At 41.2% G+C, this 13,920-nt stretch overlaps 1 protein-coding gene across 1 annotated transcript in view; it reads right to left on the reverse strand.

The window, feature by feature from the left end:
- otog (otogelin) overlaps nt 1–13,920 on the reverse strand; it is a 56,055-nt gene that overhangs the window by 26,268 nt on the left and 15,867 nt on the right. Inside the window, exons 14-20 of the mRNA XM_068575407.1 lie at nt 12,903–13,035; nt 12,406–12,583; nt 11,283–11,407; nt 10,090–10,302; nt 8,670–8,835; nt 6,688–6,731; nt 5,526–5,742 (exon numbers count right to left, since the gene is read on the reverse strand). Coding sequence (XP_068431508.1) covers nt 5,526–5,742; nt 6,688–6,731; nt 8,670–8,835; nt 10,090–10,302; nt 11,283–11,407; nt 12,406–12,583; nt 12,903–13,035 — 1,076 coding nt within the window. The remainder of the gene's footprint in view (nt 1–5,525; nt 5,743–6,687; nt 6,732–8,669; nt 8,836–10,089; nt 10,303–11,282; nt 11,408–12,405; nt 12,584–12,902; nt 13,036–13,920) is intronic.

The following is a 13,920-nucleotide window of genomic DNA, read 5'->3' on the forward strand; positions in this document are numbered from 1 at the left end:
CAGAGGCTGAGCCAACACCGGCCGGCTTCCAGAGCGGCGCAATGCCAGCAAGCAAAAATGCCAGACGGGGGAGAGTTTCAGGGCCTCTGGCACCCGCGGATGGAAAGCGGTAACACTCGTTAGCTACATGAGAAAACCAGTCAATTAGGATTCTCAGAGATAGAGAGAGAGAAACCCTCTTTGTCTGGGACGCCTCCATTTGCTTTACACTGCGCGGGGCAAGGCTGATAAGTATCTTGTAATATCCAGGGTTGAGCTACAGCCACTGGCAAGGGCTGCGGACAATGAAGCGACATGCTGAGCGGTCCTCAGGTTCATCTGAGTAGAGTTACACCCCAGATAGAACCGTGTTAACAGCTTCCTTTGTTCGACCGCCAAGCCGCCGTATTGATTACTCCGATCAAAGAGTCTACAATCGTTCATTCTCCTCAAACCTACGTGCACATTATGAATACATCCTCATTAACACTTGAGCCCTCGTTTGCGCTTGTTGTTCCATCGGACGATGTTAAACAGCAGCAGTAAAAGACACAGCTGCATAGAGTGGCGACTGATGCATCCCTGAGGATCACAGGTTTAAAGTGTTTGTCTTGTCTTTGGCATTTTTATTTTTCAAAACTACCAACTTTCACCTCATCATCTTGTGTAGTAATTAGGACTGGGCAGATTAACACGTTATTTTAGCGTTAATCTCGCAATCCTTTAACGGCGTTAACTACTTGATCATGCATGTACTGCATGTTGTTGTTTTTTTGCGCGTTTTTTTTTTTTTGCATATGGGAGGGGCTTATCGCTGTTTATCTCTCCCAGATGTCGTAGTTCAGACCTGGGTGTCTTACAGCTCCCCCAGTCTGGCCCGCGTGAGGTCAATCAAATCAAACATGAAAAATACATAAATAAGATGGACAGAGCTACAAACTCTCACCATTTCGCCGCGTGACACACGCTTTTTCATGTTTTCACACGATCACACGCCACACAAGCAATTTCTCACGACAAAAGAAATGAGGCGCGTTGGTTCCTTTTCAAACTCCCCCACGATAGATGGCACTAAGGAGCGCATCTGTAAACCTATTCGCTACATAAACATCCTATTTACCCCAAAGAGTCCCGAAGTCAGCAACAGAAGACAGAGCCGCAGGAGAAACTGAGGAGGAGCAGAAAAACTAAGGTGTCAGGGCTCTCAAGTGTCACGCATTGAGCTTGATTGTCACTCATTTCGGTCTTAAATCACGCCCTCCCGCCACACTGTTCGGCGGCGCGTATTTTTCGTCATCGTCGCTCCTGTTGATGATGAGCTTGACGTGAAAGCACGTATTGTTTTGTATCCTCTGTTCTCAATGACCACTCACAGGCTACCGGCAGCCTCCGCATCCAGATTGTAAGTTAATCGCGCATGCGCAAAGTTTCTGATCCACTATGGCAGAATGAAAAGCACTTATTGCTTTTGTATGAAGTTAATCAATTGATGATCTTAACATACATCTTTAAGGTTAACACAGACTGAACAAGGACCAAACAAGGAGTGGTTTGTCCCTTACAGGGACCCTTACTACTGAACAGTACCTGTTCAGAAAAAGAAAAAATATTTATAAACTATATATGTATGTAAACTTGCTGTTACTCCAGAGTGCCTATTATATTGTTCTGATAACATTAATTTAAAATAAAAGCGTGCAATACACTAGTTTTTACTTCATTATTGAATTTGGCGCATAATGTGATTAATCGGTAATTTTTTTTTGTTAACTTTGCCCAGCCCTAATATTAATGTAGTAAAGCCCGGTGGCAAAGTGTCTTAAAAACATGCATTATTTCTCCTGACCAGCCGGGGATCTCCTCTGGTTGAATAGAAGTCATGCTTTATGTGTTAACGCTGCATTCTCTCTACTGATCACTCCTCTGGTTGTATAGAAGTTTATGCTTCGTGTGTTGAGGCTGCATTTTCTCTCCTGACCACCAGGAGGCAACTCCTCTGATTGTACAGAAGTCTCTGATTCATGCGCCTCGACGGACCACCATGGGGCGACTCCTCTGGTTGTATAGAAGGTATGTTTCATGTGTTAAAGCTGCATTCTCTACTGACCACCAGGTGTGACCTTCAGGTTTCCAGATATACGTTCCCAGTTTAGGTTTGCCTTTAAGTTCTTCATGCATTTCCTTTTTAAATAATAGTAGAATAGAAATTATGGCATTTTGTAGAATTAAATATAATATCAACATTGAACTCCGTCAAAGATTCTTACAGTTAACGGTTGATGTTTCAAATGTCAATACAGGGTCACAGATGAGTCATGTGACCTACTTCTTGCCTCCCATTTGTTTGTGTACGTCGTCATCGTATTCATTTATAACACCTCCAAACCTCTTTGGATAAGTTACGGGCAAAGAAGAGCTTTTCTACAGTCATTGTGTAACCAAAACCAGGCTGTGGTATGCTGGTGGTACAGTGCTGCACCTGAAGGTTCATACGAGTTCAGCAGGACTAATCGTCACAGAACGAGGAATGAATGAATGGTCTACATTTTGATCATAAACAAAGTGTGCTATTGTGAATGAAAACATAATTAGTTTTTCTGTCTGCACTTCGGCTAATTATTTGCCATTAGAGGTTTTTAAGTCCCGCTGCAGATGAATACCTTGCAGTTCTCCCTCTGTTTTTTCATCTAGTGAATCATCTAGTGAAGTATATTGATACGACAGAGGGAACACCTGCTTATCAGGAGGAGGGGAAATTATTTAAATAGTGCATCAGCTTATATCAACCTTTATGTCTACCTCTGTTCGTTCCTGCCACATCTACATCCAGGAATTCAGTGGTGAAGTGGTAAAGCCCCGCCTCTTGCTCGATTTGATTGGCTGCCATGGCAGACTGTGACATCGGTCCGACTTTGCATTTAAACTTTCAAGTAAAAAAAACGCAGCCCGCGAGTGGAGTGCCCGGCCAGAGGAAAACAGTGTTTTGTTTTGGATACAGAAACATCTATCTTTTTCTTTTGTTCTGCTGGAATAAACGGTCACCGATTGTACCATAACTTCCTGCTCCTGCTGTGGATGGAGCCAAGATGAAAGTCAATGAAACAAAGAGCGTCAGAGCATAAAATGACGAGACAAACCTCTGCATCAGATACAAGCATCAAATCCCTTCAGCTTCCTCCATGACGCTGTAGAAACACTGTAGAAACACTGTAGAAACAAGTTATAAATATCCGACTGGCGCCTGAACCGTTGACCTGTCGACCCGTCGACCCGTCAATGGACTTATTAATACAGCCGCCGTCTGAATGAGACCTCTTTGTGGCCATGTTTACCCCAGAATGAGCTCACCAACTATCAGGTTCCAGACGCGAAACACTCGTTCCATGAAGGTCGTCTACCTCAAAGGGCAGACCAGGAACAAATGAATCACATTCACCTTTTCTCTGCTCAACACTGCAGACACACACCAGGCCATGTATACAGCTAAGCTGAGGAAGGGGGATTGATAAGGGTGGAAATGTGTACTTATTTTTAAATACATTTTTTATTTTATTTTATTGCTTAGCTGTATGTATATATGCTGCTATAGTAAATACATTCCCCCTTGTGTTATTCGTAAAGTAACTATCTATCTATGTATTGGACTTTATAAAACAATTATTCAACTTCATACTTTGAGAGCATTTTGTATGTTGCTCAACTTGCTGAAATTAAAGTAATATTTATATGTTGTTGTTGTTGTTGTTGTTTGGTGTTATAAGGTGTGTTTTATTTTATTATAGTAATACAAAAATAATTAAACTCATTGTTGAACTGTGGGGTCAAATCAGTCTCAGTAATGACAAATGCACATAGAAGAATTTACAAATAAATTCCAATGATTAAATCATTGGAATTTACTAATTCACTAATCTATTTCTGCATTTGTATGTATTTGTGTGTTGATTTTTCTTTTTGTATGTATTTATTTGTGGATCACACTTTTGTTCGTGAATGGCCTCACATTTGTGGGTCGGCTTTTTGAGACTGTCTTGTCGTGCTTGGATCCAGAAAATATTTTTTTCAACATGGAGCGATCTGTAGCCAATCAGATTTTGCCTTAATTTTCAACCAATCACATGAGCGCAGCTCCCTCCTTCACTCTCCACGTGGATTAATTTGCCTTTGAAAGGAAGCATGGCTGATCACGACGAGCATAAAGCAGAACTAGTGGTTATTTCAATGGAGGATGTCTGAATGTCCTTGAGCAAGACACTGAACCCCCAGCAGTGTGATCCACAAATAAATACATACAAATCCACAAACAAATAGAAAAATCAACACACAAATGCAGAAATATATTTGTGATTTTTTTTTTAAACATTTATATAAATCATTGGAATGTATTTGAAAATCCTTCTGTGTGCATTTGTAAATTAAATATATTTGTGAATCTTTCTGTGCATTTGTCAGTATTGAGACTGATCTAATCCAATATTGACCTACTAGCTAAAAGGTTAAATCTTATCTAATTTAATAAGCTTTTATGTGAGTTTTTATTTATCGTCACAGTTTCTTTTATATTATAAAAGTGGTTGTTCACTTTAAGCTTAAAAAGCAATACATATTGGTAGGTAGCGCAGTAGTAGCACTTGAGTAGCACTTAAATGTTTCTTACGAATAGCACTTTGTAGTTTGACTTTATTGAAGAAATAGTTTTTTCCTAGTTTCTGTTATTCTGAGTTTGTACTCACGGTCGAATGCATTTATTGAAATTCGCTTTGAATAAAAACGGCAGCTAAATGAAATGTAATATATTTAAAAGCTTCTTCTTCTGTCATCTGTGTTTCTGAACATAGAGCCTTTGTTGTCAGCTCCCATCAGATATGTAATCTGTGCAAAAGCGTCATAAGCTCTGAGGCACAATATGCACAGGCAGGGTGCTGAGCATATGTGATGAGGATGATGAGGATGACTCTTGGTTGATGTCACAGAGTGAAGCCACTTAACCCTCCTTTCAGGGGCGACAGCCAAAAGGGATTACAGGGATCAGGTGACTGTAATCTACTCCATAATGTCTGTCCACCTCATCGGCTCGCTGGGAGAACTTTGTCTCCTACCGAGTTTCAAAGACTCGTCAAAAATGATCCACACTACCGCAAAAACTAATTCCACTGCCTCACAAGGCATTGAGAATTGGTTTGAGTTATCAAAACTCAACCTGTCATCCTATTTAGTTTATTTAAGTGTATTATTGGCATACTTTCAACAATGCATGATAAACAATCCATAATAAATAATAAATAGTAATACAATTATTAAAGAAATTATTAAATAATAATAAATGATTTAAATGATTTAATTGAAATTTATTGAACTGCAATTAAAATATAAAATACAATTAAAATATATATTAAATAAAATTATAATATAATAATAATAATTTTATATATATATATTAAAATTTTAATTAATATTATAATAATAATTAAATATATATTAAAATATATTATATTAAAATATAAAATACAATTAAAATATAAAATACAATTAAAATCATGACTCACCCTGGAGGGCAGGTACATCCGGTCACGCAGGGCTCATGTGACGAGCAGGTAAGGTTGAGCAGGAAGGATTCGCAGGTGTGCTCACAGGCCACACCCCTCCCCGACAGGAAGCCATCAACCCCCTCTGAGCAGTTCTGATAGAGCTGACCAGCTGGACACAACATGTCTGTAGGAGGAGAAGAAGAATCACAGGTGAGTAAGACAAGTTCAGAGGAAGCTCCAGTTTTATTTTTCACCATTGAATTTCAGAAAGTAGAGACGCACAGATAATTCACTTCCATTGTCACAATTAAGAAAAGCATCTACGAATACAAAAGCACAGTCTTTTTAATGTTTCAAGCGAAATTTAAAAAAAATTAGGGCTGGGCAGATTAACGCGTTAATGCAACGTTAATCTGGCAATCCTTTTGACGGCGTTAACTATTCGATCATGCGTCTGCATGTTGTTTTTTTGCTTCTTTTTTTTGCTTTAAGTCTCTCCCAGACGGCATAGTTCAGACCTGGGCGTCTTACGGCTCTCCCAGTCTGGCCCCAAGAGGTCAATCAAACATGAATTTCCCTTTGGGGATAAATAAAGTAATTATTTATCATCTATCTATCTAATAAATAGGACGCATGCTATGAATGCATTACGACGATATTGCTCTAACTTTGAATGCGATTTATGTAAGTGGGCACGCACGCTTCCGTAGCCTTACCGACAGGCAGTGTTGACAACATGAGCCTGACGTGAAAGCTCGTATTGTTATGTAGCTTCTGTTCTCAACAAGCAGCTTCGCCTCACAAATCGCTCACAGGCGGGCAGTCTACTAGCAAAAGTTACTCGCACATACGCAAAGCTCCTGACCCTGCAGTCTGAACTATGGCAGAGCACTTTAAGTCAGGATCGCTTCTGGATTTTTACTCTATTCTCAAAGCCGAGAACTTCCCACACATCAACACAAGATGTTCAGTGCACTTGTTTAAGCCAAAACAGGCTGGACCTTTCTGAGGAAGAAAAACTGAACTGAACTGGAAAACATGAAAAGCACTTTTGCTGATCTTTAATATACATCTTTAATTTTAAGTGAATAACCCACACTCGTGTGGAATGAAGCGTCTGCCCTCAATATCAGCTGAACCGATATAACCGGAGTGTTATTAGATGATTAAAGTGACTCACCACTGTCTGTTGTTTGGGACACCAGTTTACCGTTCAGACAAAGTCTGTGAGGGAACACGGAGAGGACACGACCACGATGATGACGATACACAATGAAGGTTCATACGGAAACAACACAGAAAACATATACAATAAACACATTAAATATATACTGTATGTGTGTATATATATATATAAAAACTCTGATCCAGTTCTTGTTTTATTCTTACAGCACATGTTTTTTCCTCTATAGTGTGTCACGCTTGTGATTAAACATTTGTCCAACTTCAGGCAAGACCAGCAGAACAGCAACAAACATATCCGTATTGTATATTGTTTATACTGGAAGTCAATCTAACTCATCAATGTTGAGGCTCTAAGACAGAGTAAACTTTATTAAAGCAGTAAACATTTAAAAACATTGTATTTGACCCAGACTTTAAGGTTTAAGGCCGCTACACTCCGGGGTCCTTTTATGTTTTTAGTATATACAATCTTTTATTTAAAAAGTGTTGCAGCTGGCGCAAAATTTCACATTAATGTCGGTAAGAATACTTTTGTTGCAAAAAAGATTTGCAGCCAAGTATTTCACATTTTTGTGTCATTTATTCATGGAGCCCTCGATGTGTGTGAAGGCCTCATTGTTGCTTTGCATCCACAAGCAGAGATCATCTCAACAGGTGCAGGCAGAGAGAGACGGAGGGGAGGAGCTTACTGAACACCTGCTGACGTCATGATCACGTCTCCTGGTTCGTAATCAGCTCCGAGGAAACTGCAGGGACACTCGCTCCTGTGGAGGAAACGCACCAGCAGATAAAGCGAACGATTCCTGATGCAACTATTTGATGTAGACCAGAAGTAGCGACCTCACGGAGGAGAAAGTCTAGCCAGTGACGACAAAAAAAGAGCCGTGGACGCAACGTTAAGAAGCATAGAGTAAAAGAGTGACCTTTATTGACTTGCTGCTTGGGCCACACCCTCTCGAGCACATTGCGATCTCCAGATGAGCGACAACTTTGTTCGAATACTTTTTCTGTCACCAGAGTAGCACTAAAGCATGCAAGTAACAAGCGTGTTAGCTAACTTGCTAGCTGGCTAATTCCACCATGCTGTAATGCTACACTGGCTCCAGGGAGAAGGGTTGTGGAAAGACTTGCGTTAAAGAGGGCTTTGTGTTGCCTTAAACAGAGCATTAGTAAGCAGATAGGGGATGGATAAGAAGGAGGTGCCGAAGAAGGAGGTGGAATCAGTGCTCACGAGTGTCAAGTCCACAGGAAACCTTTAAAAGAAAATTAAAGGTTGAGATTGTTTATATATAAAAACATTAGGAAACGGCCGTGGCTCTGCATGGTGGTAAACGTGTTAAGCAGAGGCTGTCTCAAGATGCAGGCCAGCGCCACACATCGGCCTCTGTGCTGCGTTCTCACTGGTTATCAGATATCTGTGTCGACCCCGGCCCTGAGCGCGGAATGAAAGGGGGGTTTCACGGTGAATTCCTCCACCGTAACTCAATCGCGTAGTAAGTAAGGCACCGCGCCGCACTAGGATGTAAAAAAATAAAACACACAAAAAAACAACTAGGACATTTAAGAGGAATTGAGCTCCATGTCTTTAGAGCAGGAGAGAGAGAGAGAGAGAGAGAGGGAGAGAGAGGGAGAGAGAGAGAGAGAGAGAGAGAGAGAGAGAGAGAGAGAGAGAGAGAGAGAGCACAATTAGCGAGGCCGTCTGGCTCTGAGACGTCTGCAGGACGGGCTCAGGGTTTTACACTTAAAGGCTGACCCAAAACTTTAGAGAGGATACAAATATCACTTTGAGAGGATTTGTGTTTAACAGGCTGGACAACTGTCGACAAGAGCAGGAAGAGATGAGCTAGAGAAGGGACGCTCCATGAACACTAAAGCACAGTAAAAAATAAATAATTGATGTTTCATGTTATAGAAATATAAAGGATTGCATCTCTTCTACTCCACAGCGCCCCCCTCGCCCACTTCTCTCCTCCCCACCTGTGCACACAGGTGAGAGTCCGATGGTTGTAGAAGGACTCCGGCGGGCAGACGCAGCCCTCCTCGCACTCCTCCCCGCAGTGCTGCGGGACGGAGAGGGCGGAGCAACGGCGCTGGCAGGACGACACGCAGGTGCCGTACTGCATGGTGGCGGGACAGGGGACGGCTGCAGGGAGAGACCATTGTTAGATTCCATATCGTTGGAGGTTTATAACGCCAACGTGTCCTAAAGGCGTACAGTTGTTCTAATGTTACAACGTCGTCACATTTAAACATGCAGTAATGGGCACAAGAAATATGAATGTTGTGTTTTGGTGTCTGGTTTAATTGTCTTGTGGTTATCTATTTTATATTGTATTGTTTTGTTTATGTTTTTCAGCACCAAATGGTTTATTACACAGAACCATCTTTTCGTTTGAAAACGGCTTGGGAAAATACTTAGCAGGTGATTGGACAAACCAGTCAATCAAACTTCTGCCGAGACGGCTGGGTGAAACTAACGCAGCACTTTCAAGCAGAAGACCAACAGTTTCTGTTATTTTCAGTCACATGTTTTCATACTTACATTACGGTGTTTTACTTGGTTTACATCGATATTTCAAGACCAACCATGATGTGTTTGACAAAGTGTTTAACAAAGTGTTTGATAAAGTATTTAACAAAGTGTTTTACAAAGTCTTTGAAAAAGTATTTAATGAGTGTTTACTAAGTGTTTAACAAAGGATTTAACAAAATGTTCAACATGTTTAACAAAGTGTTTAACAAGTGTTCATCAGTGTTTTATTAGGATTCTGCCAGTCATGATTTCAACTGCAAAGTCCACTTTAGAGATCTTTGGTGGCAAAGTGAGCTACAGTTATTATCATAGCGCACGACCACAACTGTGATGTATATTCATTTACAGGTGTGAAGCCAACATCCGTTCCGACCGGCCATTATGCAGCCATACAGAGGAGACCCTATTCTTTTAACAGTAAATTCCTTGTTGATGAAGTATTTAACGTGTTTTACAAGTGTTTGACAAAGTCTTTAACAAAGCATTTGACAAAGTGTTTAACAAAACGTTTAACAAAAAGTGTTTAGCAAAGTGTTTGACAAATTGTTTACTGTGTCACAGTTTGACGCACTGCTGCTAGAAAGTGACACCAAAGGTTTCTGACTTAGTGTCAGTATTTTGAGTTGGGGTGAGATTTTGTGATAATGCTCTAAAATCCCAAAAGGTCATCACAGAGCGGAGGGAATGTTTAGAATTTGGATTTGATATTTGGTGCTATCACAAAAATAAAAGAAAGAAATGTCTGAGAAACAACATTGTAGAACAATTGGATTGCAAATGGGCTTCGTGCCTCCTGAGCTTCAGCCCCAAATAAAAGATTCCATCCCAGAGTCGGCCGCTTAGACCCGTTTGCACAAAGCTTACCGCAGTCGGGCATCTGCGATCGGAAGTCCACGATGACGGAGAATCTGCGGCAGTGGCGAGCATAGTGGGCCAACGCCGAGCAGAGGCAAGGTGTCCCGCACTTACAGGTGTCCGAGCGGCACTGCTGGTGAAAGGACGTTGGACTGATGTACTCGTGGCAGCCGGAAAACAGATCCTGGTTCAGCACATCGCACATCTCTGAGGCGTAGGCCACTGGGCGGCAGTCCGATAGACAGGTGTTAGCTCAAAAGGTGCAAACATGTACGAATAAAAAAATGAAGTGTACAAATATGCATTTACATTTACTTTCATATGGGATGAACTGACTCAAAGACCTCCGTCTGCAGCTGCTTTACAGTTTTAGCATGCAAGAGAATCTGGTAAAAGCTGAAAGCAACGAGACCGTTTACTGCGAAGCAGCTGCAGAAACATGAGAAAAACTAAAACAAAGTGTTTGATCAAAGATTATACGTCAAGTAAATCAAAGCAAAAGATATTTTGTTTTTTGTGTACAATTATATCAAATTTATTTCTGTATTCTTGACGACTCTGCATTTAAATCACCTGTCTTTAAAATGTAGACTGAAAGTATGCAAACTTTAATCTGTAAACAGAATCAACTTGTACTGTACTTTAATGTGTGTCTCCAGGTGTCATGGTACAGTTACAATATACACAACTATGCAGTCCTACCGGAGAAGTTATTTACATTTATACCCAATATTAAAAGGAATACTTCACCCGAATATTATCTTTTGTATATCAATCAATTATGGCCTTGAATTCTTGAAGAAAACTTTTTTTTTTCTCTCTGGCCTTTTAGACGAACGAAGAATACAAAAATGGAGAAAAGTCTGATGAAACTCTTGCACACTGAGTGTTTTCAATAGTAGCAGTTAATAGATGCAAAACCCTGTTGTTAAACGCTCCCCAAATGTACTCAAATTCATCAAGTCTTTTATCAGTTTTTGAGAGAAAGTTTTCTTCGAGAATTCCAGGTAACACACAATACATAACAAATATGGAAACGATCATTTTGTGGGTGAAGTATTGCTTTAATACAATAAATATTTAAAACGTTTAGAAGACTGAAAATTCAAAAACAGACACGAGGCAAACATAGAAGATTGTAAATGTCTCTCTTTTTCACTACGGAAACAGAAAAAGGTCAAAGAGGTACAAGAGGAACTGACCGGCCTGCTGGTGAGCGTCACAGGGGTCGAGCTGAGGGACGCTCAGGCTCGTCGAACACGCCGATGAGACTCTCCAGGCGTTTCCAAACAGCTGAGGAGTGCTTTCTATCATCCCGGACGGAGAGCTGCAGGAGCACCAGAGCACGGAGTTCATCAGTGTTTCATCAGCATGCAACTTTTTCCGTGTACAGATCCAGGAAATGGTTTAATCTTAATCTGATTTACCTCTTAATCCTGATTTGTCAATATGGGCATTAAAAAAAAGCACTAAGATTACTGAGGTACCATCCCATCATCGGACGGGGGATTCACAAATCTTAAAATGTCTATTTACTTAAGACGAGTCATATTTCTGTTAAAGAAAGAACTAGATGTTTTTGTTTTGGCTTCTAAATGTGTAAAAGCTGCATTCACAATTTAGAAAAAGTTAACTGAGAAAACATTTTGACAAGAAAATTATCAAAAGTGGATGCGACAACTTTGAGTTGCCATCAACTAAAAATTAACTATAACCATGAAGGATAAAAACTACTAAAATGTGACTTAAACTAGTATTTTCATCCAAAGACCAAATCTAAAATAACTGCCAAAACATAACGCGGCTTGAATATACCGGAGAGGATTCTGCAAGTCACAATTTCAACTCCAAAGTCCACTTTAGAGATCTTTGGTGGCAAAGTAGGCTACAGTTTTTCTTGTAGCATACGACCACTTCAGTCACCGACTGTGATGTATATCCATTTACAGTTGTGAGGGCAACATCCGCTCTTTACGGCCAGCCATTACGCGGTCATACAGTGGAGCCCCTATTCCGTTAACAGTAAATTCCTTGTTGAAGTGGCGTGTCCAGTTGGGTGCTCATCTGGCCCGCCTAAAAGAACTGATCAGAGAGCGGGGCGTTTGATGCCGAGCCGCCGAGCCAGTGTGCATTACAGAAAGAGGGAGGTAGGGAGGGAGAGAGAGAGAAGAGAGAAGAGAGAGAGAAGAGAAAGAGAGAGAGAGAGAGAGAGAGAGAGAGAGAGAGAGAGAGAGAGAGATGCAGAGGGAGAGGGAGAGAGAGAGAGACTTAGAGAGAGAGAGACTCTCTCTCTGTCTCTGTCTGTCAGAGGTCGCACACACTTACAGGAAGTCATCCTGGATGTTGCCGTTAAAGGTGCCACACAGGCCCGCGGTGTCGTCCTTCCACAGCTCGTCGGCCTGCAGGTAGAGGCGAAACTCCCTCCAGCTGTACTGCAGGCGCAGGCCAAACGCCGTCTTCACCTGGAGGAACATGGACGACAGCTCCTGGATGTGGAAGACGTCTGTGGGGACACGAGGGAAATTATTAAAGGACATACCGTCTTTAGTGCTGGATGATCATTCAACAGGCTGATGTATCATCTTTCGATGGCATCGTGTTGTGACTCTGATAGAAAAATAAAAGATATCTTACAAAAAAGTTGTATGAGGATACGTTGCGTTATTAAATCATATTTCAAGATGTCGTGATACACAATGACATCATCTAAATGTAATTTAAAAACAGAAATATCTCTGAAACAAAAGAAAAATACTCACTTTTCTACAATGTGTGAAGGTGGCAACATGTGATAAAAGGGTGACACAAGGTGAGGAGGTTACCGTCAGAATATGGCAGGGAGATGCGGTACTGTCCTGCCATGAAGACCTCGCCAACGTGACTCAGTGTGATTTCCGTTCTCGGATCCTCGTCGATAACCAGGTTAACTGATTGGATGCAGGCCCCGTCCAAGTTCTGCAATTGAGACCATATGGCTGGATAATACTGGCGTGATGCCAAACAGTAGCAGTTCAGATGCACAACAAGACTCAGAATGAGAGAGAGATAATGATGAAAACAAAATGTTACTCTCGAGCCATGAAATCGGTGGTAGAAAAGTCCTTTAGCAGCCCCAAGAGGCTATAATGTGTACAACAACCATAGAAGTAAATCGGGTAGCAGCAGGATGGTAGGACAGACGGCCATCTTTATGAACCGTTGTAGTGATCTAACTACTGTATAAATTAAACAGACTTGACTGAGGGCAGGTGTTGCAGTAACGACTTAAACGAGCAATGGAGAGGTAGCATTAATGCATGGTGGAATTAGCACGCTATCTCAGAAACTAGCGGATCACTGGCTAATTACACCATGCTTTAATGCTACGACGGTTACATGGTGGTGGTTAGCAGCCGTGCTGGGCCTCGGTTGTACTTTCCACGTGGAGTACAAAACATATCAAGTAACTGTTTGTATATTGGATATTTCTCCTAGGGAAAAAACAACATTCTCAAAGCATCTCAAAAGTCAACATTTTTTCTGCACATCCTCGAAAGTTAGAAAAAAGGTTTGATGTGCACGGTCAGGCCCAAAAACCTGTCACAAAGAATGATGAGACATCACTTGTCATGTAGACATTAGCAAGCCAAGTGTAGGTTGCAGCTCCACAGTCCCGCCACCTCGCTCCCCGCCACTCTGGACAAGCTAACCAGCTAACTAGCTAACTAGCCAGCCATCCATCTCCACGACGTGTTCGCTCTTTTACCGGTGAGCTGCAAAAACAACCACCATTTTCTTTTGTACTAGTTAAATGACCACGAAAAACAGTTCAATGTCTCCTAGTCCTGTTCTATTTATATT

The sequence above is a fragment of the Clinocottus analis genome, unplaced genomic scaffold (assembly GCF_023055335.1).
Source record: "Clinocottus analis isolate CAN_PGR_092001 unplaced genomic scaffold, fCliAna1.0.p SCAF_1, whole genome shotgun sequence".
NCBI classification, from domain to species: Eukaryota; Metazoa; Chordata; class Actinopteri; order Perciformes; family Cottidae; genus Clinocottus; species Clinocottus analis.